Source organism: Anas platyrhynchos, chromosome 4, assembly GCF_047663525.1.
Source record: "Anas platyrhynchos isolate ZD024472 breed Pekin duck chromosome 4, IASCAAS_PekinDuck_T2T, whole genome shotgun sequence".
Lineage (NCBI taxonomy): Eukaryota > Metazoa > Chordata > Aves > Anseriformes > Anatidae > Anas > Anas platyrhynchos.
In genome coordinates, this window is record NC_092590.1 from 15,300,787 (window position 1) to 15,320,120 (window position 19,334).

A 19,334-nucleotide genomic window follows, 5' to 3' on the forward strand; every position below is an offset into this window, starting at 1 on the left:
AGCCCCCAGCTGAAAAGATACTGGTGAAAAGTTGCTCAGGACTTAAAAGAGACTGAACAGATTCAGAAAAAAAAAAAATGTTTGGTTTTTGTTTTTGTTTGTTTGGTTTTTTTTTGTTTGTTTGTTGTTTTTTTGTTTTGTTTTGTTTTGTTTTGTTTTGTTTTTTTGTTTTGGTTTTGTTTTGTTTTGTTTTGTTTGTTTGTTTTTGGTTTTTTTTGGTAGGACCACATTCCAGACTCTGAAATCAGCACAGATACAAAGGAAAAATGGACAAAATGAAGATCTGTGGCCTGAGATTTACTCTGTAATTGTTTTTAAAAAACATTAACCCTTGGAAGTAATGGTTAAATATGTAGGCATGAATAATGAGAAGCTCTTGGATGTCCTACACTTCGTAGCTTAGGAAGCATAAAGAATCTGCTGCTGACGAGGTGCATGAAGAATGTTGCTTTTTCATAGATTACCAGTGACAGCACGTTGGCACTAGCTGAAGAGGGTTTAGGAGGTGGGATCCACCTTTGGAGACATCGCTGAAGCCGAGGCAGGGCAGTGGCCAAGACCAGTAGAGCTGTGCCTGACCACTGCAGTGGGGAGCTGAGCCTTGAGCCATGGCTCCCAAGAACTGCCTTCTAGAAATGTGTTTGTTGGAGAGAAAGCTGCGTGGAGTTAATACCTGCACATACAGCCTTGAGGTGCAGAGCAGGGAGAGGCAGCAAGCAGCTCTCAGCAGCTGCTCACCCGTGTCTGAGGTGGCCCTCCAGAGCAGGGAAAGAAAAGCAGCTCAGTGTCCCCAGGAGGGACATATTCTCTTCTTCACCAAAGTTCTTGGTTCTCTGCAGCTCCACAGAGCTGGTGCTGGGCACAACATCATTTTGGCCCCACAGAGTCCCCAGCCCACAAGCGAGCAAATGGAGCAGTCTCTCCTTGAGGCCTGGCTGGGCAGAGCCTGAGCTGACACCACGCAAGTGCCCTGGCAGAAGGGAAGGGGACAGCGGGACTGTGGGACCCTGAGAGCAGGGCCATCCTTGTCACTGCAACACAAGGAGAACAAGGAGGCCTGAAGCAAACACCCACAGTGAGGGGCACTCCTCCAGCCCTTCATGACCCTGCTCCAGTGAGAAATAAAGTCCTTTCATAGTCCTGTATTTAAGTGAGTTGGGACTTTGGAAACCTGACAGCTTTGGCCTCGAGGTTCTGACTAGGACAGGTTTCTGCAGGCCTCCCAGTTCCCTGACTTCTTTCCTAAAAAATGTACAGCTATCTGAACCTCTGGAAGGGCGCTCGCTACTCTTCACATTCCTCTGGCACTCCAGGAGTAAAGAGCAGATCTGCTTGTCTCCTCCTGCCTCTTCCCTGCTTTTATAATCACCAGTACTGTAGCCAGTGTTTTCCTGGGCTGGGTACAAGAGGCAGCTCACACATGTGATGCCCAGCTGGCTCTCTGCATGCTAGGGCATGCTCTGCCTACAAGCAATGGCAGGGCTGTTGAAAAGCCTCCTGGCAAGGAACTGCAAGTATCAGAGCCTATTTTAGTCACTTCAAAACAATCTGGTTAGTAAGAGGGAGGACAGGATGGAGAAAGACTGTACCCCAGGCAGAGATTGCAGATGGAAATGCCAATGAGATGACACTGTTCTCTGAGAATTATTGGCACAACTGGAGGAACAATAAAACATCCCAGTTTCCATCTGCGTGGCTGTAGCCAGTGGACAAAGAAAAGGCACTGATTCCACTGGAAGTCACACCTGATTTGTGTCTGTCTGGCCTGAATCAGTTCTGATGCTGAGGAGAGATGGGCTGAACCTTGCCTACTAAAATAAAAAGGAAAATGCACTAAAGAGGCAATCCAGCTCAGCTTTGAGCAATTTACATCCGAGCCAAAAGCTCCTGGGAAGCCCCTCTTTGGTCGGGGTGGAATTGTATAGTGAGCTGACCGGTGTCCTTCAGAGCTATAGCAAAGAGACAGCCTGGAAGGCACAGCCACAGGGACGCAGCATTGCCTCATAAACATCCTTTCTCTGGGGAAAGGTTTTTTCAGTACGGTCATTCTGTGCATCTCTTGCTGCTGTTTTGCCAGCTTTGTGATCAAAAGATCAATGATTCAGTGAAGTTCTTGTGTTTTGAGCAAAGGCAATTGTTAGCAGCTCCCTACAGAGCAGCTCACCAACTGCAAGAGGTATCCTTTGAGTCAGTACTGACTGGTTAGGAAATTCTGCTATAACTGAAGGGAAGCAAACAAAGTCTGTAAAGCTGTGTAGCCAGAAAACCCCAACACAATAAAAACAAAACAAAACAAGAGGAAAAGAAAGCAGAAGATGCCTTTTGCAGCTTCCCTGGGCATTGGTATGTTACAGGGAAAAGGGAAGGTTTTGGTCTTTTTCTTATGGTTGGTTTTCAGGGGGGTGGAGGGAGTTTCTGGAAAGCACACATTTTTTAACCTGTATACTTAGAAAAAAAAAGAAAAAAAAAATCTCTGCTCAATGCCCAGAAAAGAGATACTGGTACTAACCCTCATTTGCAAGAAAGAAAAGGTGACAAAATTCAGGAAAGACATGTGCATGCCAAAGAGGCGAATCAGACATTCAGGAAACCTGAATTATACCCCTTTCTTCTCCTGACGGATTGACAGGTCACTTCTCCTCTCTCCTCTTAATCTTCTTTCCATCCTGCCTCCTCACTGCTTTAGAGGGACATTTGGGCCAGGACAGCCATGAGCTACGTGTATAATTGCCCCAACAAAGTGTCTCCAGCCAACATGCTGCCGTAGTGCGAGTGCCTGGCTGATACCCAAGCCTCTGTGAGCTGAGTCCAGATGAGTGGGATGCCAAATATATGCTGCAAATGCCAAATCCTCCCTGCAATGCCACAGCGTCATGCACAATTGTCAAGTGTGCATCGCACTAGCTGCCTTTTTCCCCTGAAGGAAGGGAGACTCCACGATGGGCCTGGAGGCACCCTGCATATTGTTCCTCTTACTCTCCTGCCAAAGGGACTTCCTCTGGGGCCAAGATATCTTCTTAACAGGTCAGGCACAAACCCCAGCAGAACTCTGATCTCCTGCCAGGAAGAGAAACCCTTAAAGATTTCAGGATCAGAAAGGCATTAGCATTTGCCATTCGGACACAGACAGAATCGGGATGTGACTTTCACACCGCCGCTGCAGGACTCCCCGCATTTCGGCAGCTTGTCTCAGCCTGAAACACTTTGCTACCAGCACTCCTAGTGCAAGTCTGGGCTGGATTCAGAGGCTAAGTAAAATGGTGTGGGTTTTTTGTTTGTTTGTTTGTTTGTTGTTGTTGTGGGTTCTTTTTCCACATTAGAGATATTCTCTCTGTTGACAGTAATGAAGGAGGGAAGAGAGGAGTCCTTCCTGTTCCCGAGGACCAGGTACTCCTATTTGGCAATGTCTGAGGCACATGTGTGGGAGAAAATAACAGACAGCATAAAAACATGAGCAAACCTCTCTGGGCTGGGCTATCTTCCCAGCTGTATTTTTGCCAAAAATGACCAAGAGCAGGTGGCAGGGCCGAGCAGAGGCAGGTAGTGATACCCACCACAGCTGCTGCAAGGACGTGGTATCACACGTTGCAAGGTCTCTGCCTGCACCTTGCACACTGGGGCCAAATTTAGGGCTGTATCTTGCAGCAGGGGCCTGCAACCTGACCACATCCCCATTCCTCCAGCCACCCAGGTGTCACACCAGACGTTTCTTCCAACCTGCTTGCCTCCACCCATCGCAAGCCGTACTGCTGTTGCTTAGCACCACAGATACACAACACACATCCCCTTGGCTGGGTGCCTGCCCCAGGCATGCAGGAGCAAGTCTTCTCCCCAAAACCTCCTCTAGCAGCAACTGAACAGCATCACTTGGTTTATCAGACGGTGTAACTGCAGCAAAAGCACTCTTGCTTGGTCAGCATCATCCCACTAGGAAAACTGGCGCTGGTCTTCCTGCCCTTTGGCACAGATCTCTCTGCAATACCCATGCCTTTGCAATACCCATGCCTTGGCCCACGTGTCCCCTCACACTACAAAACCACTCAAAGTTCAGGACAGTTTGGGCTCATTGCTAAACGTATGGCAGTTGCTTTGTTGGTGGTGGTGGTTTTGCCTGGGTTTATCCAAAATAGCCCTGCTGCTCTGCCCCAGGCTCCAGCCAGACAGACAGCTTTCTGCATGCAGTGCCAGTTTGCCTTTACTCTGTCAGATAAGCTCAGCCACTGAAATACATATTTGTGTTTCACTGGGATTCTTGTCAGTCCTTTCTCCCTCCTCTCTGATTTTCCAGCATCCACTTCCAGCTGTCTGTGAGCTGAGAGAAAATCAACTCCTCCCCAAGCACCAAGATTTTTCTTTTCCCCCCTGACCTTCCATCAGGAAGAGGACAGTTCCCTGGGAAAAGGGGGTGCCCTGTCCCTTCCCATCCCCAGCCAGACCCCTGCCCTGTGCCCACACAGCACCTGGGCTGCGGCAGCAGCTTAGATCCAGGATCTGACCCAGGACCTGATGCAGGACCTGATCCAGGACCTGATCCAGCCCCTCCCCAGCCTGGCAGAATCACAGCACATACTACAGCCAGGAACATCAAGCCTGGACAAACCATTTGTGGGGAACTAAAGTAAGATGAGAATAAAACCCTGCGTGGCAGTGACTCTGCTGCCACGCTCCATCAGCAAAGCCAGAAGTGGGGCTGCCCACAGCGGGGAGCTGGGCGCAGCCTGCCCAAGGGTGCAGTCGTGCAGGACCCACGGAGGCAAGCAGGAGCAGCTGAAAGAGACGAATTTCTGAGCACCGTTTCCGCTGCTGCAGCGTGCGTTCACCCTTCCCCTAACCCCGCAGGAAGCAGCCCCTGGGCACGAGGTGCCAGCAGCCGCTGCAGGGCACAGTCCCCCAGCACGGCGGTGACAAGCCTGGACGCCTCCCTGTGCCACCCATCCCCAGAGCCCCGGAGCACACAGAACCACGCGTTGAGCTCTGCCAAGGAGAGCAGATGCCAAACCTGAATTACCAGCCCAGAGAGTAGCTGCGGATCCTAGGAGCTCCTGCGATTTGCGGCAGGTTTTTCAGGCCCCCGCCTGTCACACGCACACGCAGCTACTTAAGCAGTCACCCGAGGACTTGCGGGCTTTATTTTTATTTTGTTTTATTTGTCTTTCACGCGCTTTTGGTGCCTGCCAGCTCCAGGTAAGTGTGAGCTTTGAGCTGGGGGTGCCGGGGCGACTCGGGGACGGGCTGGGGGACGGTGTGAGCAACTTGCTGGGGAGGTTGGAGCAGTACCCAGAGGGCTGTAACGGGAAAGCCCTGTGGCTGGGGCACCGGAGGGGCACGCAGAGAGCCCAGGCTAGGTGCACCACGGGGACCTCTCTCAGCTACAGCAGCTGCTGCACTGTTCGTGCTGTTCCTATCCGATTTTATCTTCGACAAGGCTGCATGGGAGGCTTACAGGATGCATGACAGGTGTTTTTTTTCCTTATGGTGGGGTCTGGTTTATTTTTAAAGCCTCAGCCCCACCTCATCCTGTGTGCCGTGCTGGCTGATGTTATCCACGACCGTGCCCCGGCTCAGCAGGAGGCAGAGCAAAGCTCAGGACAGGACACAGCTTTGCAGAGCGAGGGAGGACAGGACAGCCTGTTTGCGTTGAGGACGGCTCGCTGTTTTGATCCCTGCAGTGGCAGGAAATAGTTGCAAGCTAAAAACAGATGCTTCCAGTCCCTTCTCAGCCCTAACGGTGGGGAGGGCGCTGGGGAAGGGGCCACGGGGGCCCATCAGCTGTGCAGGAGCTTCTGACCAGCGAGTTTTCCAGGGGCTTCAGGAGCAGTAAATGGTTGGAAAGCTGTGCAGCCAGGCAGCTATTGTGTATGTCTTTCAAAAAAAAAAAGCAAAGCTGAGCAAACAGAGATCACCTCTTTTCTGGAAAACCAGCTGCTTTCTGCCAGGACAGTAGGTGCTGACAAGCACCAGCAGTGTTGAGCTGCCCCCCTGGGAGGCAGAGGGTTGATGCCCTCCCCTGTCTCAGGCCAGAGCTGGGTTCCCAGCCAGTACCCCCAGGGTGTACTAACATCTTCCCCTGCTGCAACCTCTGGCCATTGCTTGTTGTCAGTTCCCAGGTGGATGTGGAGGGACGTTCAAATAACCCACCAGCCATGCTGAGACAACCAGGTGCTCCCTGCACGGTCTCGATGCACACAGCAGTGCTGCTTATAGCCATCTGCAACCGCAGAACCCTTGCAAGCTTCAGCTGGTGGCTGCTGTCACACTGCCTTTCCTAAAACCGAGATGATCAAAATGAAGTGTGACTTTCCCAGGGCTCTGTAGCTGCAGACACTTTTTGTTCTGGTGCTGTGGTTTCACAGTGCTTCTGGAACCACCACTTCTGCCTGGGTGTGTCACCCCCCGCCACCAAACTCAAGCCTGTGCTGCTGAGGGAAGGCAATGTTAGGCATGGGGCTGTTCACAGAGCTCAGCAAACACCACAGCACCCCAGCTTTTCTGAGAGCTGCATAGGTAGCTTTCATGCTTCATGCTAGAAAAGGCCATTTTTTCCAAAGCCTGTAAAAAATTAGGCAGGAAAAAAAAAAAAAAAGCTAGCGGTGGTGCTTTTCAGCAGATGAGCAAAACAGTCTCAATTCTCCATATTTCTGCCAGGTTTTAAGAAATGTAAGCAAGAAAAACATCTTTCCTGGACAAGGGAATGGTCCTGTACAGCCTGAAGGCCAGGCTCCAAGCCAGGACCTGGGCTTAAATGGGTCTAGGGGTCCAGGTGAGGCCAAGGAGGATATTTAGGAACTCTTGATGTACTCCAGTCTTGTCACATACTGCCTGTTTTTAGCAACTAAAAGGTGTTGTGCAGGGTGCCACATGTGGCATGTGGCCTCTGAAAACCTCTGGGCCCCAGGGGAGCCATGTGAGAAGACCCGCAGAGCCCTCCAGGACCTGCAGGAGGTTGACCTGGTCCTGAAAGCCATCTCACAGCCTCGAGAAGCAGCAAACGTTCTCCCTCCAGAGCAAGGGTAGAGAGAGGATAAGAAAAAATAAAATAAAATCAGGTATCCTATTCCGTGTGCCGGGGCACCCCAAGCTGCCAGCAGGTGGAAGATCTGTGCCCTATGGGAAAACGCCTCAGGAACCTGGGGATTATCAGAAACAGAAGCAGCCACAAAGATGAAACGGGAGAGTTACGAGGCACGCGTTTCCTATGCAAATCCATGCAGACGCGTTAATGCACGCTAACTGAGCAGGCTGCAGACGATGATTTATGAACCACCGGGCCCTGCTGCTGCTGGGAGCCCAGGCTTGGTGCCTGAGGCCTGACCTCTCCCCGTACAGACACCTCTGAACCGTGTCCAGTGGCTGCAGTACCCCACAGAGCTCAGGCTGCGGTGCCTGGGTGCTGGGGGTGATCTTGTCCTGGTCTCTTCCTGGTGGTTTACGATGCCATTTTCCAGCATGCTCCATCGCCCTGAAAGGAGCTCTGACCTTATGCAACCACTGTGTTACAGTCAGTATTTACCAAGTGACTTGAGAAGAAGAGTGGGCTGTTCATGAGCAGCTCTGGTCTTTTTAACCCTGTGTGAATGCCAGGAGATCCTGTTATTAGTCAATGCAACTTCTTGCAGATAAGGTTCAGCAGAGCATTCAGTTTTCAGGGTAAAGCTCAAGGATCTCCCCAGCCCTTTGTGAACAGGACAGCTGGCTCCCTGCAAGCTGCAAAGCAGTTTTGGACCTTAGCCCTATCCCAGCGGTGCTGCCAGAAGGTGAGAGCCCTGAGGCATTCGGTACACCCCAGGCTACAGGGTGGGTTATGGCAATCCTTCAGCTGGGGCAACAGGCAGGTGTAATGCTGCACAGCAGGGGTGCAGGACGGTGGAGGCATTTAGGTTACATCCCCAGGGAGAAAGAGAAGGAGAAGCTGGATTGTGACATTAAGGCGGGTGGTCCAGAGGAGATCCACAGCAAGCCAAGGGCTCCTGGCAGCAGTGACACCAGCCAGCCCACCCGACAGACACAGGCTGAGTGGCTCAGGAAGCAGAACAGATCAAGAAAAGCCACATTTCTGAATCCAGCTCCTCCCTTGCCACCACCCACAGTTTGGTTTCGGAAACACCGAGGCAGTTCACTGTCAAGAGGCTTATCTGTCCTCTCGTTTTAGTTGACCGAATTGGCAGGCTTGACCCTCTGCCACCTGGGAGCAAACCTGGAGCCCTGCAGAAGAGGGGTGTGGGACTTACCCGGGACGTGACTCATTTTGCTTGTGCTTTTGTGCCCAGCCTACCAGAAATTTGTGCAAAGCTTGGCAAATTGTGTGACTGCTCGGGCACAGACACATGTGGTATGGTCTTCCAAAGACTGACCCCTTACTTGAACACTGAAAAACAAACAGACCGGTGATACTCAGGAACAACGGGACTAACTGTATATCCCCATGCACGATAGCATTAAATATTAGGAAAAACAAAGCAGCTCACCTGCTCGTCTCCAGTTTTGCCTGGCCATGCTGCTGGGAAGAGGAACGGGAGGGAAAACAGTGATTGCTGTGCCCGTGCTCCTAACAGGTCCTGCATCCTTTGCCTCGTGTTTCCCCTGCACAATTTTGCCTGCTGGCTGGGGAGAAAAGAAAAAACAAAATCACTGGGCTGGATGCCAGACACCATCCCAAAAGATAAAAAGATAAAAAAGATAAATAAGGGTTGTTTGGTGTTGTTTTTTTTTAAACTACTGACTTGAAAGTAACACACACACACCCCCAACATGCTCACTGCTGTGACATCAGCCCCGAGTGACGCCCAAGCCTAAATACGGCCGTAAACAGGAATCATCTCCGCGGGAGTCAGGCGGGCTATAAATACAGCAACCAGCAGAGGTTGCTCGGCAGAGGAGAGGCTGCAGTTCCTGCCAGCTAGGGATGGTGAGGCGGCTCGGCTGGGAGTATTGCTGCCACAGCCAGGAAAGTGAGGCAGGTGCTGCTGGCAGGGGACAGGGCTCCCAGCAGAGACCTTCAGGGAGTTGTGCCCTGCCACAGCCAGAGGCCACTGGGGAAGAGGGAGCTGGTGGTGACTGGGATGCCTGGAGCTCAGCGAGTACAGACCTCGTGTCCACTTGGTCTTGGCAGTAATCCTGGCCTCTCTCTGCAGTGCCTGGCCCCATAGCCCAGAAGGAAATGGACGCCGAAAAGCCAGTGACTCCCACCGAGGAGCAGCTGGAGATCCTGGAGTACAACTTCTGCAAGGTGAACAAGCATCCCGACCCCACCACGCTGTGCCTCATTGCAGCTGAAACTGGTCTTTCCGAGGAGCAGACCCTGGTGAGTGTGCACCCCTCACCCCCACCTTAACACCAGCTCTGCTTCCCTTGCATGCCTCTGTGCCCCACAAGCTCTCCACAAGCCTCCTGCCTACTCTGCCCCTGCATCTCCAAAGCCCCTTCCCCTGTAATTACAGCCCCTTTGGCCCACAGCCACGGCTTTCCACATAGCAGCCTGGTGCCCCACTGGGTTCCTTGTGGTCCCTTTGCCCCCGAGCCCCAGACCCAGCCTGGACCGGGAGGCCAAGCTAGTGCTCCTTGTAGCCAGAGCAAGGGCATCTGCCATGTGTCACTGCCTCTCGGGCCATTAATTTACACCTGTGCACACTGTCCTTTCCATCCAACCCATTTCTGACAGTCCCAAGTGCCCACACAACTGCTGGCTTTGTAGCTGGAAGGAACTACACTCGTTTTAAAACAGGTGCAGGAGAGATGCAACGCCTGCAGGATGTGCTGTGGGACACATGGGCTGTGCTCGCTTCCCATTACTGTAATTCTTTAGTTCATCATCCCTGAGTGCACATCTTGGGCAGGTCTGTCAGCCTCTCCAGGAGAGGCAGAGGCCTCCACGTGTTCATTCACACAGACAGGCTGCCACTGCCAGGGACTCGCATCTGGCTACCTGCAGGCTGAGCTGGGAGCCAAAGGAGAACAGCTCCTTGCAGCCTGCAGATTGCAGTGCAGCTCTGGTTTTGATGCAGGTGTTGAATAAACTCCTAGCCCCATGGTGTGTTTCAGGGTTATAGAAAAGAAATCAAACAGAAAAAAATGTTCGCAGCATTTTGGAGCAAGCTGCCAAGTCTGGCTCTCCCTTAGCAAAGCCCATGAATATGAGAGTCAAGCAGACAATGCCAGCATTTAATCTGTTGCTGGGAAGGATGGTGGGTGTAACTGATCATCCCAGGCTGGAGTGAAAAAGGAGATACCCTCCCCTACTGACAGATATTTTTGTCTAGCACCAGGTGTACAGGTGTTTTGAGGCAGCAGCCCTGAAACACCTTAGAAATGTCATTGCATTTTATTCCCCCTAGAGCAGGTTGTAAACTTGGGCCACATATGCCCAGAACCCCTCTGAAGATGTCTTAAAATCAGCCTTTCTTCTTCCACAAATCCAGAGTGCCTCTGGATATCTGGAGATAAAGGTCATGGTAGGGACAGGATGAAGACCGGCGTGGTGAGCTGCAAAGTGCCTGCATTGCGTATGACACAGAATCACCCCTCCTGGCATCTGGAGTGCTTTGCCAGCCAGATATAGCAACCGCTTTAATACCAGTAAAAACGAAATGCAGAGAGGTACGGAGTCAACAGGACACGGTGGTTTAGGGCAGGAAGCGAAATGATTGGGAGGAGATCAGATGGGCAATCATCTAGCTGGATGTGGTCCAAGGCAGCACCAGTGCAAGAGGGACACTTCTGTGCACCACAGTTGTATCATTAGTGACGGTAACAGCTTCAGAAATAGCCATGAACAAATATAGCAACAAAACGAGCAGCAACAAAGCAAGTTGTAGAAGTCATAGGCACATTTCCAGCGACAAGCCTGAGCTGTGCTTCCAGCACAGGCGAGTTATGCCTCTCTTCTTATGGAGCTAGCATGGCTTTCTTTATCTACCCCCATTGCATCCCGCATTTCAAATTGCAGCTGTGTCGAAGTGGCATCAGCAGATCTTGGCTTAGGGATGCCAAGTCACTATAGAATAACATAACCATTCATATTATTTGAAGAATAAGATAACTTTTAACCCATTTAAAAAATCTATTTGTCCTTAAGTCTGCAGAGAGACACTATGTTTCTCTCTCATCCTTTCTGAAGCAGGTTACCTTTTGGTTCTGTCAGTTTTGGACCTGTGGTGATTGCTTCAATGCTCCGGCCACTTAAACAGATGCCATCCTGCTTAGCCAATCTCTTACTCTGTTTGCAAGAAAAATCTGGACTCACAGCAATAAAATGGTTGCCAAGGTCTGGAGTGAGCAAGGCTTAAAAGAAGTGCACACATAGATGATAGACCATTTGGTCAGGAGAGAATCATAGAATCACAAAGGTTGGAAAAGCCCTCCAAGATCATCTGTTCCAACCATCCCCCTACCACCACTGTCACCCACTAAACCATGTCCCCAAGCACCACGTCCAACCTTTCCTTGAACATCCCCAGGGATGGTGACTCCACCACCTCCCTGGGCAACCCGTCCCAGTGCCTGACTGCTCTTTCTGAGAAGAAATGTCTCCTCATTTCCAACCTGAACCTCCTCTGCCGCAGCTTGAGGCCATTCCCTCTGGTCCTATCACCGGTTACCTGTGAGAAGAGGCCAACCCCCAGCTCCCCACAGCTTCCTTTCAGGCAGTTGCAGAGAGCAATAAGGTCGCCCCTGAGCCTCCTCTTCTCCAGACCAAACACCCCCAGCTCCCCCAGCCGCTCCTCACAGGCCTTGTGCTCCAGGCCCTTCACCAGCTTCGTAGCCCTGCTCTGGACACGCTCCGGGGCCTCGATGTCCTTCTGGTAGTGAGGAGCCCAAAGCTGAACACAGTGCTCAAGGTGCGGCCTCATCAGAGCTGAACACAGGGCTGTCCTGCTGCCTCCGACCCACCCAGGAGCACTCAGCCCAGTGCTCTCAGTTGCGTTTTGTTCTTTTTTTCCCTCCAGAAATGGTTCAAGCAGCGCCTGGCACAGTGGAGGAAGTCTGAAGGGCTGCCCTCAGAAAGCGGCTCTGTCAGGGACTAGAGGATGCTGCTCCGGTCTCCGTGCCTGCTGTAAATGATGGCAACGATGTTCAGAGTGGGTTTCCTGTTGCAGAAAGTTTTGAGATGCAAAATAATGCCCTGGTATTTAACGTAATGTTTATTTATAGAAAAAAAATGCTATATATATAAAATATATATGTATATGTGTATACAGCTTCTGGTGGTTGCATAACCAGTTCAATGATTCTTATCCATTAACAGAGCTGCACAGGCCAGGCCATCTCATGCCCTTGTCAGCTGCTACGAAAGGTTCAAGTACAGGAGGCATGAAGACAGATTTATTTTCTTTATGATTTAGTGTACAGAACATCCTGAGAGGAGGGCAATTGGAAAACGTGACGTGTTGTTTGTGGGGTCTTGGTGAGCTTAAGATGCCCAAGATGTTTGGATATTGCCAAACCAAGTATCCAGATCATAATCAGATCAAGACACGATGAATGTATTTTTGTTACAGGACACCAAAGGGCGAGAACTGGTCTTTTCTTTATCCAATGTGTAAATAAAAACCAAAGACTTTTGGTGAGAGGAGCTGTGTTATGTCCCTGTCTGTGCTCCCTGCCCCAGTAATAGAAGACAAACCCAGCTGGGATGACATTTCGCTAGGGCAGCCTCAAGCAGCCACCCTGGGTTTTCCCTGTTGCCACAGGGAGAGCCTGAAGAGGTGGGCAACCTCCTCTTCTAGGGCACCCACAGCAGCCCACACAGCCCCACACACATCCCAGGCCCTGGGGTGGCAGAGGCTGGTGGTAATAAGTAGTGCAGGACAGTACATGGGCGAAAAAATAACTCACACCATTACCCAGTGACCCTGTTTCTGTCACAATCACATAACTTTGAGTGCCACTAAGATCTCTAAACTTTAGCAAACATTTTGAAACCCAAGGTCAGGAGCTGCATTGCATCACCCTGCACGGCGTCAGCCTTAGTTTGCTACACTTATGGGAAGGAACAGTTCCTATGCTAGCCTCCCCCAACAGTTATTTCATTACTTCTTTGACTTTTAGGGCAAAACGAGAGTGATAAACCCCAGACACAATCCTCCCTAAGGGAAGAAGCTTCCCACATTAGGTCAAATTCTGCTCTTTTCCCCAGTAAGCATTTTGTTCTTAAGGCATGACTATTTTATTTAACTGCCCAAGTTACCCCGGTAAAAGGCAGCTGCTTGTCAGAAAGCACTCTTGCTGGGTGCTGCCTCTGCACTGCATGTCCGTGAGGTTTTCCAGCTGCAGCAAAACCCAAAGCAGGTGATCTTCCAAGGGGTGGTGGGGGCAGGCAGCAAGAGCAGTAGCGTGTTTCTGAGGAAGCTTAGCGCTTAATGGGACGAGCCAGCTCTTGGATCCGAGCAGAACAAGTTGCCTTCTTCGCACTCTCCTTCACCGTGAAGGCATCGGGGTTGAAATGAGTCAAGTCCATAGGAGGCCTGAGGGAGTGAGGACAGAGCAGGTCACACCAGGCTCTCAGAGCTTCCTGCTGACATCTCCACCCAGGTCTTGCCTGTCCCTATCAAAGGAGGAAAAAAAGCAGCGTTGCCTCCACTGCTGTCATCAGGACACTAGCGAGAGGAGGAACTCCCTTTCCCACTGAAGCTATCACAGCTGCCAAGCGTGCCCTCAGCCTCTGAGGAACATCCCACCCAGAATTTCCTACAGCCTGGGCTGAGGCCAGCTACACCATGCTGGGCAAAAGGAAGGTGCTGTACTTCACCGTGTGTCAGATGGTTGATTTTTTTTTTTAATTGCAATTAATAATTGAGATGTTACAACCAGTAATTCCTACTAGTATTGAGAAGTTCTTATTCCTTCTTTTTCAGTTCTCCTTCAACCTCAAAGATGCTTTTGAAACTAAAATTCCTGTAGCACTGACACATCCAACCATGTAAAACCCAGGCCTTTGGGGAGCTGACAAACAGGGCTCAATTACGTGTGTCAAACCCAACAAGGCGCCACAGCACTAAAGGGGATGACAACTGAGCCTTGCCCACGGCAGGGGAGCAGTGCCTACCTTTTACGAGGCTGGGCCAGCTCTACAAGCCTTGGTGTGGCCACTGCCTGTTTCGCAGCCTTTGACACTGGCCACTGAGCATCGCGTGGGGGCATGTAGTCAGGGTGCAGTCTTTTTGCCCGAGCCAGCTCTATGGTCCGAGGGCTCGCAACGGCCTGCAGAGCGAACTTGGAAACCTGTGGGAGAATGGGGAGGAAGGTCCTCACAGCTTCCCCAGGAAGCACCTCACAGGTGCTTCTAGCATCCAAGAACAACCAACCTGCAGCTCAGTGTACCCAGGTTCACGGCGACTGGTCACGCACAGGTGGGACATGGTCCCATCCACAGCTATCTGGCACCAGACAAGCTGCAGAAGAAGAACCTACTGCCTAAGCAGTCCCCCAACCTGTCCTCCTGTCCCACTCTGCTGCCCAAGAAGTGACTACATCAGCCCCACAGACAGCAAAACATCCAGGGCTGCTATGAAGAGAGCTAGTGGCTCATGCCCCACAGAGGTGTTTTTGGTTTTTTTGGGGGGGAGTGGGTTACAGCAGAGGAAAATGCCCCCGCATGCTTGGAAACTGAGCTCAAGGCTGACTACTGGTACACCCCACCCAAACCCCCAGCTCTAGTCAAACCAGCAACCACCCCATGCTGCAGAAGCCCTTTCCTCAACCAGGAAGAGGAAATAAAAGGGGCACCAAAACTTAGCACTCTTCAGTGCCTCTTCATTTTGGAAGTCGAGCACTCAGGGTGGCTATGTTCCCGTAGCCCTTTCTTCCCTGCTGCAGACAGCCCCTGCTCCCATCACCAGCACAGCGTGGTGGCTCTTAGCAGCACGGAACTGCCCATGGTGCAACCCAGGCAGGCAAGAAGATGGCACCTTCCCTTTCCCTTGTTGAGACAGCACCATCTGAGCTGCAGCCTTCCCCAGAACGTGCGTTACTGACCTGCCACTGACCTGCCATGGTGTTTGCTGGAGTCTTGCTCAGGTTTGGCTATTGCCACTCTTCTTGGTGATGGCTGAGCTGTTGCAGCTTCCCTTGAGAGGGTCCAGATTGTCTCTTGGTTTCTCCACACAAGCCTAGCAAGAACACCAAGGGTGTGAAATGCGCCTTTAGAAATACATACAAACGTGAAATGTCCTTAGTGGGATCGTTTTTCCTGCCTAGGGTGGGACACACTCACAGTCCCTATGGCTCCCCACAGCTGTGAAGCGCTGCTGCCTTTCCCTGAGCACTCACCTTCCTCAGCACTGAATTCCCTAATGCTGTGCAGGTGAGTTGCTGTCACCTCAAAACAGAAAAGAGGCTTCAAGCAACGCATCTGTTTTCACAGCTCCCAGTGGATGTGCAAAAAGGGTCATTTCGTTCCGTCTCTGAAACCCCTGCAGGAGTTTCATGATTGCATTTTTCTTGCCTCACCGTTACCACCTAGCCACGCCACAGGTATGACAGCAGAAACAATAACAACGTTACGGTCAGGGTGTGCCATGGAAAGTGGGTGAGGTTTTCCAGTACGTTAGTGGTTAGTCTCCCAAGCCCAGGGCAAATTAGGAGTTGCTCATCCCCCATGGAGAACGGACAGCATGAACTCTCCCATGGTGGGAGAGGGTACCAGAGCAGTCCCAAGAGGGGACAGCAGCATCGTGGGTTTGTGGAGCCTTTCTGGAGCACGGTGACACCCGTGGTGGGGTGATTCAACGTGGCTCAGCTTGTTGAGCCATAGCTTGGCCCCATTCTCAGAGTCACGAGTGCTTTTGGGGGGGAAGCACTGGCATGACAAAGCCAGCGAGTCCCTGGTGGCCAAGGCCCTGTCAGGCCCCGGTCCTCAAGCCAGGCTCTCTGGGTGCGCTCTCACCTGGGACTGTTTGCACAAGGCCTGGGTTCTGCCAGTTCTTGTACCCTGCCAGAAGTGCAGAAATGGACAGACGTGTCCTTAAACACCCAGTTAAATCAACAAAGCATGCAACAACTACTGCTGTACTCAAAGCCATAACGCTCTCTCGAATACCCACATCTGTACCTCCACCCTGCGCAAGAGTGTGTTTAAGGACCTCTCTCCAAGCAACCTTCCTTCTCTTTAACCTGGTGATCTCACCAGGATTTTGGGCTCTCTCTCAGACTGCAGAGCCACAAATCTGTGTGTCTGTTCTCACTGCAGGCAACACAAACCTTCTGCGACACGACGAGGAAAAGGGGAATGTACTTCTCTGCTTCACAGCTTGCCACGCAACCCCAGCATGTAGGAGATGGACAAACAAACAGCTGGTACCAGCAGTCCCACTGGTTACCAAAAGGTACCATGGAGGCAGCACGCTTCCAACTGTCCGCTGACAGACAATGGTCAGTGCTTTGGGGACACCCCTGTGGTTTCTCCGATGGTACCAAAGCCTCTAGTGGGACACAGCAGCAGCAAATACTTACCAAAGAGCACCACGAGGACCTGGTGCTGACAGGCTGCTGCCAGGGCATCCTCACTCCACACTCCCTCCCTCGCAAGGTGCCTGCTGATTTATCTCCGTCACACCTAACCAAGCTCCCCGGGATCTCGGTGGGAATGCCCGGGGGATGTTGGCCCCCTGCCTCCAGCTCAAGATGGGACATGCTCAGGACGGCAGCACTCGTCTCAGGAGCTCCAAACCAGTTTCAGCAGCTTCAGCCAAGCGGCTCTCCAAAGGCTCATTGTTTTTCCCCCCCGCAGACAGCACAGATCCACCACACAGTCGCATCCAAACTCAGCACCAATAGACATATCCCCACGCATGCATCTTCAGCAGTTCTGCAACCTGAGGGAATTGAGCAACCTCTCTGACGAAGGGAGAGTCCCAGGGCAGCCTCTGCCATTTGGTCCTGCTTTTGCTTTCCAGCCGGGGAAATGAGGCCTTGCTGCAGCCAGGCACAGAAATACCTTCCTTCTGCTGCCTGATGGCAGTCGATCTCATTGCTTAAAAGGTCCCAACTGCCTATGAAATCAACCCCTTGTAAAGCAAATTAGAATTAGAATAGTTCAGCTGAAAAGAACTGAAAATGATAATTGAGTCCCAACTGCCTCATCACTAAACTGAAATTAAAGCACATTATTGAGGGCATTATCCAAGTGCCTCGAACACTGACAGGCTTGGAGCATCAACCAGCATGCTAGGAAGCCTCTTCCAGTGTTTCACAACCCTCACAGTCAAAAAAAGATTTCCTAATGTCCAGTCTGAACCTCCCAGCACCAGTCCCTTTCTGCTGAGCTGCTCTTTGGTCACTCGCCTCCCAGGCTGTACTCATGGCTGGCATTGCAGAACACAGGTGCAGAACACAGCATTTTCCTTTGACCTTGATGCTGTTGATGATTTTCCAATCTAAATCGCTCTGCAAGGACTCTCCATCCCTCCAGGGAGTCGACAACACCTCCCAGTTTAGTATCATCAGTGAACTGGGTAAGGATGCGTTCAACTCCTGCATCCAGAATACTGATTGAAATGCTGAACAGAACCAAACCTAGAACTGAGCCCTGGGGAGCGCCACTAGCGACTGTCCACCGGCAAGATGTAGCTCCCTTCACTACAAACCTTTGAGCTCTGCCATTCATTCAGTTCATCACCCAGCAGTGTGAACCTGTTCGTCTCACAGCTGGACAATTTGTCCGGAAGGATGCCATGAGGGATGGTATCAAAGGCCTTATAAAAAATATAAATGTATTTTTTAAAGCCTTATAAAATCCAGAAAGATTATAGCCACTGCCTTCCCTTCACATCCATCAAGAGGATGGCTTTACCTTACTAGATCTAATTACTAAGGCAGAACTTTCTCTTGATGAAGGCTTGTTGACTACGCATGCTAATAGCTTTGTTCTTTACATGCCTTTCAATATCCTCCAGGATAATCCTCTCCATACCCTTTCTACACACTGAGGTTAGACTAATGGTGCTGGAGTTTCCTGGGTTTTCTTGTCGATAGGTGTAATGTTCACCAGCTTCCAGTCAGCAGGGACCTCTCCAGACTCCCAAGACCTTTGATAAATTGTTGAGAGGCCCAGTTTTAATATCTGCTGACTCCTTCAGTACTCAGGAGTGAATCCCATCAGGCCCTATGGATTTATGAACATTTATTCATCTGATACAACCAGTCCCTTACAATTTCAGTTCACAGCTTCTGTTTTGAAGGGGCAAGACAGTCAGACATTGTCCGTACTGAGGAGCAGGGGGAAAGACAAAACCAGGCATCCTTTTGTCTGTGTATTTATCCCAGCAACATCCAATATTTTGACTTGTTGATCCAGCATAAACCTCCAGCTGAGCCATCCCCTGGAGGCCTGAGGCATGGCTTGGGCACTAGGGATTAGGAAGCTAGGGCTGGGAGGGTTTCTTACCTGTCGTGTGAATGTGTAGACAAGTGGCAAGAGATTTTAAAGACAGGAAGTGAAATTTAAACCCTTGGTAACATCTTCAGCTCGGGCTGCCTGCTCTTCAGGGTGACATAACGACGAGGCAGCTGAGTTTGTGCATCTCCTCGGGATAACTCGGGCAGTTGTTTGTGTTGTTGACGGTATCCTTGGTACCTTCTCAGCGCAGTTGCATAGCAATGCGCTTGCACATGAAGCACTCCGCTCCTCTGCTAACTGCTCCTCACTGCAGGGCTCCAGCAGCTCTCGGCACCACAGGACCGAGCACTGCCAGCACCAGTTACTGCTCCCTTCAGCTGTAATTTCAAGGGGAAGTTATGAAAGCCTCGGGGGAGGCTCAGCAGCGATACTACACCAGGAAGTAAAACTAAACACAGAAGCACAATCCAAGCCGTCACATTTTACATTTTAAGAGGGAGAATGGAAAAAAACAAAGATGTGGCAACGTGCAGAAAGTGTGAGGAAACGAAGGGAGATTACAGGCAGCCCCTAGCCCAGATTGCAGCAAGAGCCACGGGCAGCCCTGAGGGGCTGTGAGGCACCTTCCTGCCCCACCCCAAGGGCTGAGGGGATGGACATGGGGATGGCCACTGGTGGAGCAGCCTTGAAGGGAGGCAGATAGCTCATCCACACCTATCTGCCCACCAAGCTGCCCTTCTTCTGGAGCCTGTGAGGGAGCCTCCACAGCCCCTCTGCCCTCAGCAGCCTTCCCTTCGCTCCTGTCTTGCCTCCACACCACCAGGAGGCCTCGGAGGTGTGTGGCCATCTGCTTCATCGTGCTGCCTCGCTGTGGGGTCTTCAGCCCAGCTCTCGTTGGCTTCCCTCTGCCTCGAGCTCAGGGAAAATCCCGCTGCCTGCAGAAGCTTGAGCCCTGCTGGCAGGGGACTGTTTGCACAGAGACAGGCCAGCCGAGCACCCATCC

The 19,334-nt window shown here is 51.4% G+C and overlaps 2 protein-coding genes across 8 annotated transcripts; one reads left to right on the forward strand and one right to left on the reverse strand.

The window, feature by feature from the left end:
* The first annotated feature begins 4,614 nt into the window (after nucleotides 1–4,614).
* Nucleotides 4,615–12,563, forward strand: HOPX (HOP homeobox). Of its 4 annotated transcripts, none has more exons than XM_072037063.1 (3): nucleotides 4,615–5,184; nucleotides 9,132–9,301; nucleotides 11,943–12,563. In XM_072037063.1, exons 2-3 carry the CDS (start codon nucleotides 9,158–9,160, stop codon nucleotides 12,018–12,020), a joined length of 222 nt encoding a protein of 73 aa, XP_071893164.1. In that variant the 5' UTR covers nucleotides 4,615–5,184; nucleotides 9,132–9,157; the 3' UTR covers nucleotides 12,021–12,563. The 4 variants fall into 4 exon arrangements, with proteins under 4 accessions (XP_071893164.1, XP_071893165.1, XP_071893163.1 ...); XM_072037064.1 differs by lacking the exon at nucleotides 4,615–5,184 and adding an exon at nucleotides 8,755–8,905; XM_072037062.1 differs by lacking the exon at nucleotides 4,615–5,184 and adding an exon at nucleotides 8,796–8,953.
* SPMAP2L (sperm microtubule associated protein 2 like) lies at nucleotides 5,419–19,303 on the reverse strand. Of its 4 annotated transcripts, none has more exons than XM_072037058.1 (7): nucleotides 18,380–19,303; nucleotides 14,982–15,104; nucleotides 14,301–14,387; nucleotides 14,042–14,217; nucleotides 13,184–13,460; nucleotides 8,229–8,601; nucleotides 5,419–7,566 (listed from the first exon to the last, which is right to left on the reverse strand). In XM_072037058.1, the coding sequence occupies exons 3-5, from the start codon at nucleotides 14,352–14,354 to the stop codon at nucleotides 13,346–13,348; spliced, it is 345 nt and encodes a 114-aa protein (XP_071893159.1). In that variant the 5' UTR covers nucleotides 14,355–14,387; nucleotides 14,982–15,104; nucleotides 18,380–19,303; the 3' UTR covers nucleotides 5,419–7,566; nucleotides 8,229–8,601; nucleotides 13,184–13,345. The 4 variants fall into 4 exon arrangements, with proteins under 4 accessions (XP_071893159.1, XP_071893158.1, XP_071893160.1 ...); XM_072037057.1 differs by having other exon boundaries at nucleotides 14,971–15,104; XM_072037059.1 differs by having other exon boundaries at nucleotides 13,184–13,540; nucleotides 14,971–15,104.
* Nucleotides 19,304–19,334: the final 31 nt, after the last annotated feature.

Coding starts and splice junctions, on each gene's coding strand:
- HOPX (XM_072037061.1), top strand. CDS start 8,903: ATGGTGAGGCGGCTCGGCTGGGAGTATTGCTGCCACAGCCAGGAAAGT. Junction 8,958..9,131: donor CAGCCAGGAAAGTGAGGCAG/GTGCTGCTGGCA, acceptor CTCTCTCTGCAG/TGCCTGGCCCCATAGCCCAG. Junction 9,302..11,942: donor TTTCCGAGGAGCAGACCCTG/GTGAGTGTGCAC, acceptor TTTTCCCTCCAG/AAATGGTTCAAGCAGCGCCT.
- SPMAP2L (XM_072037057.1), bottom strand. Junction 14,218..14,300: donor CTGGGTACACTGAGCTGCAG/GTTGGTTGTTCT, acceptor ATTCTCCCACAG/GTTTCCAAGTTCGCTCTGCA. Junction 13,461..14,041: donor CTGGCCCAGCCTCGTAAAAG/GTAGGCACTGCT, acceptor TCACTCCCTCAG/GCCTCCTATGGACTTGACTC.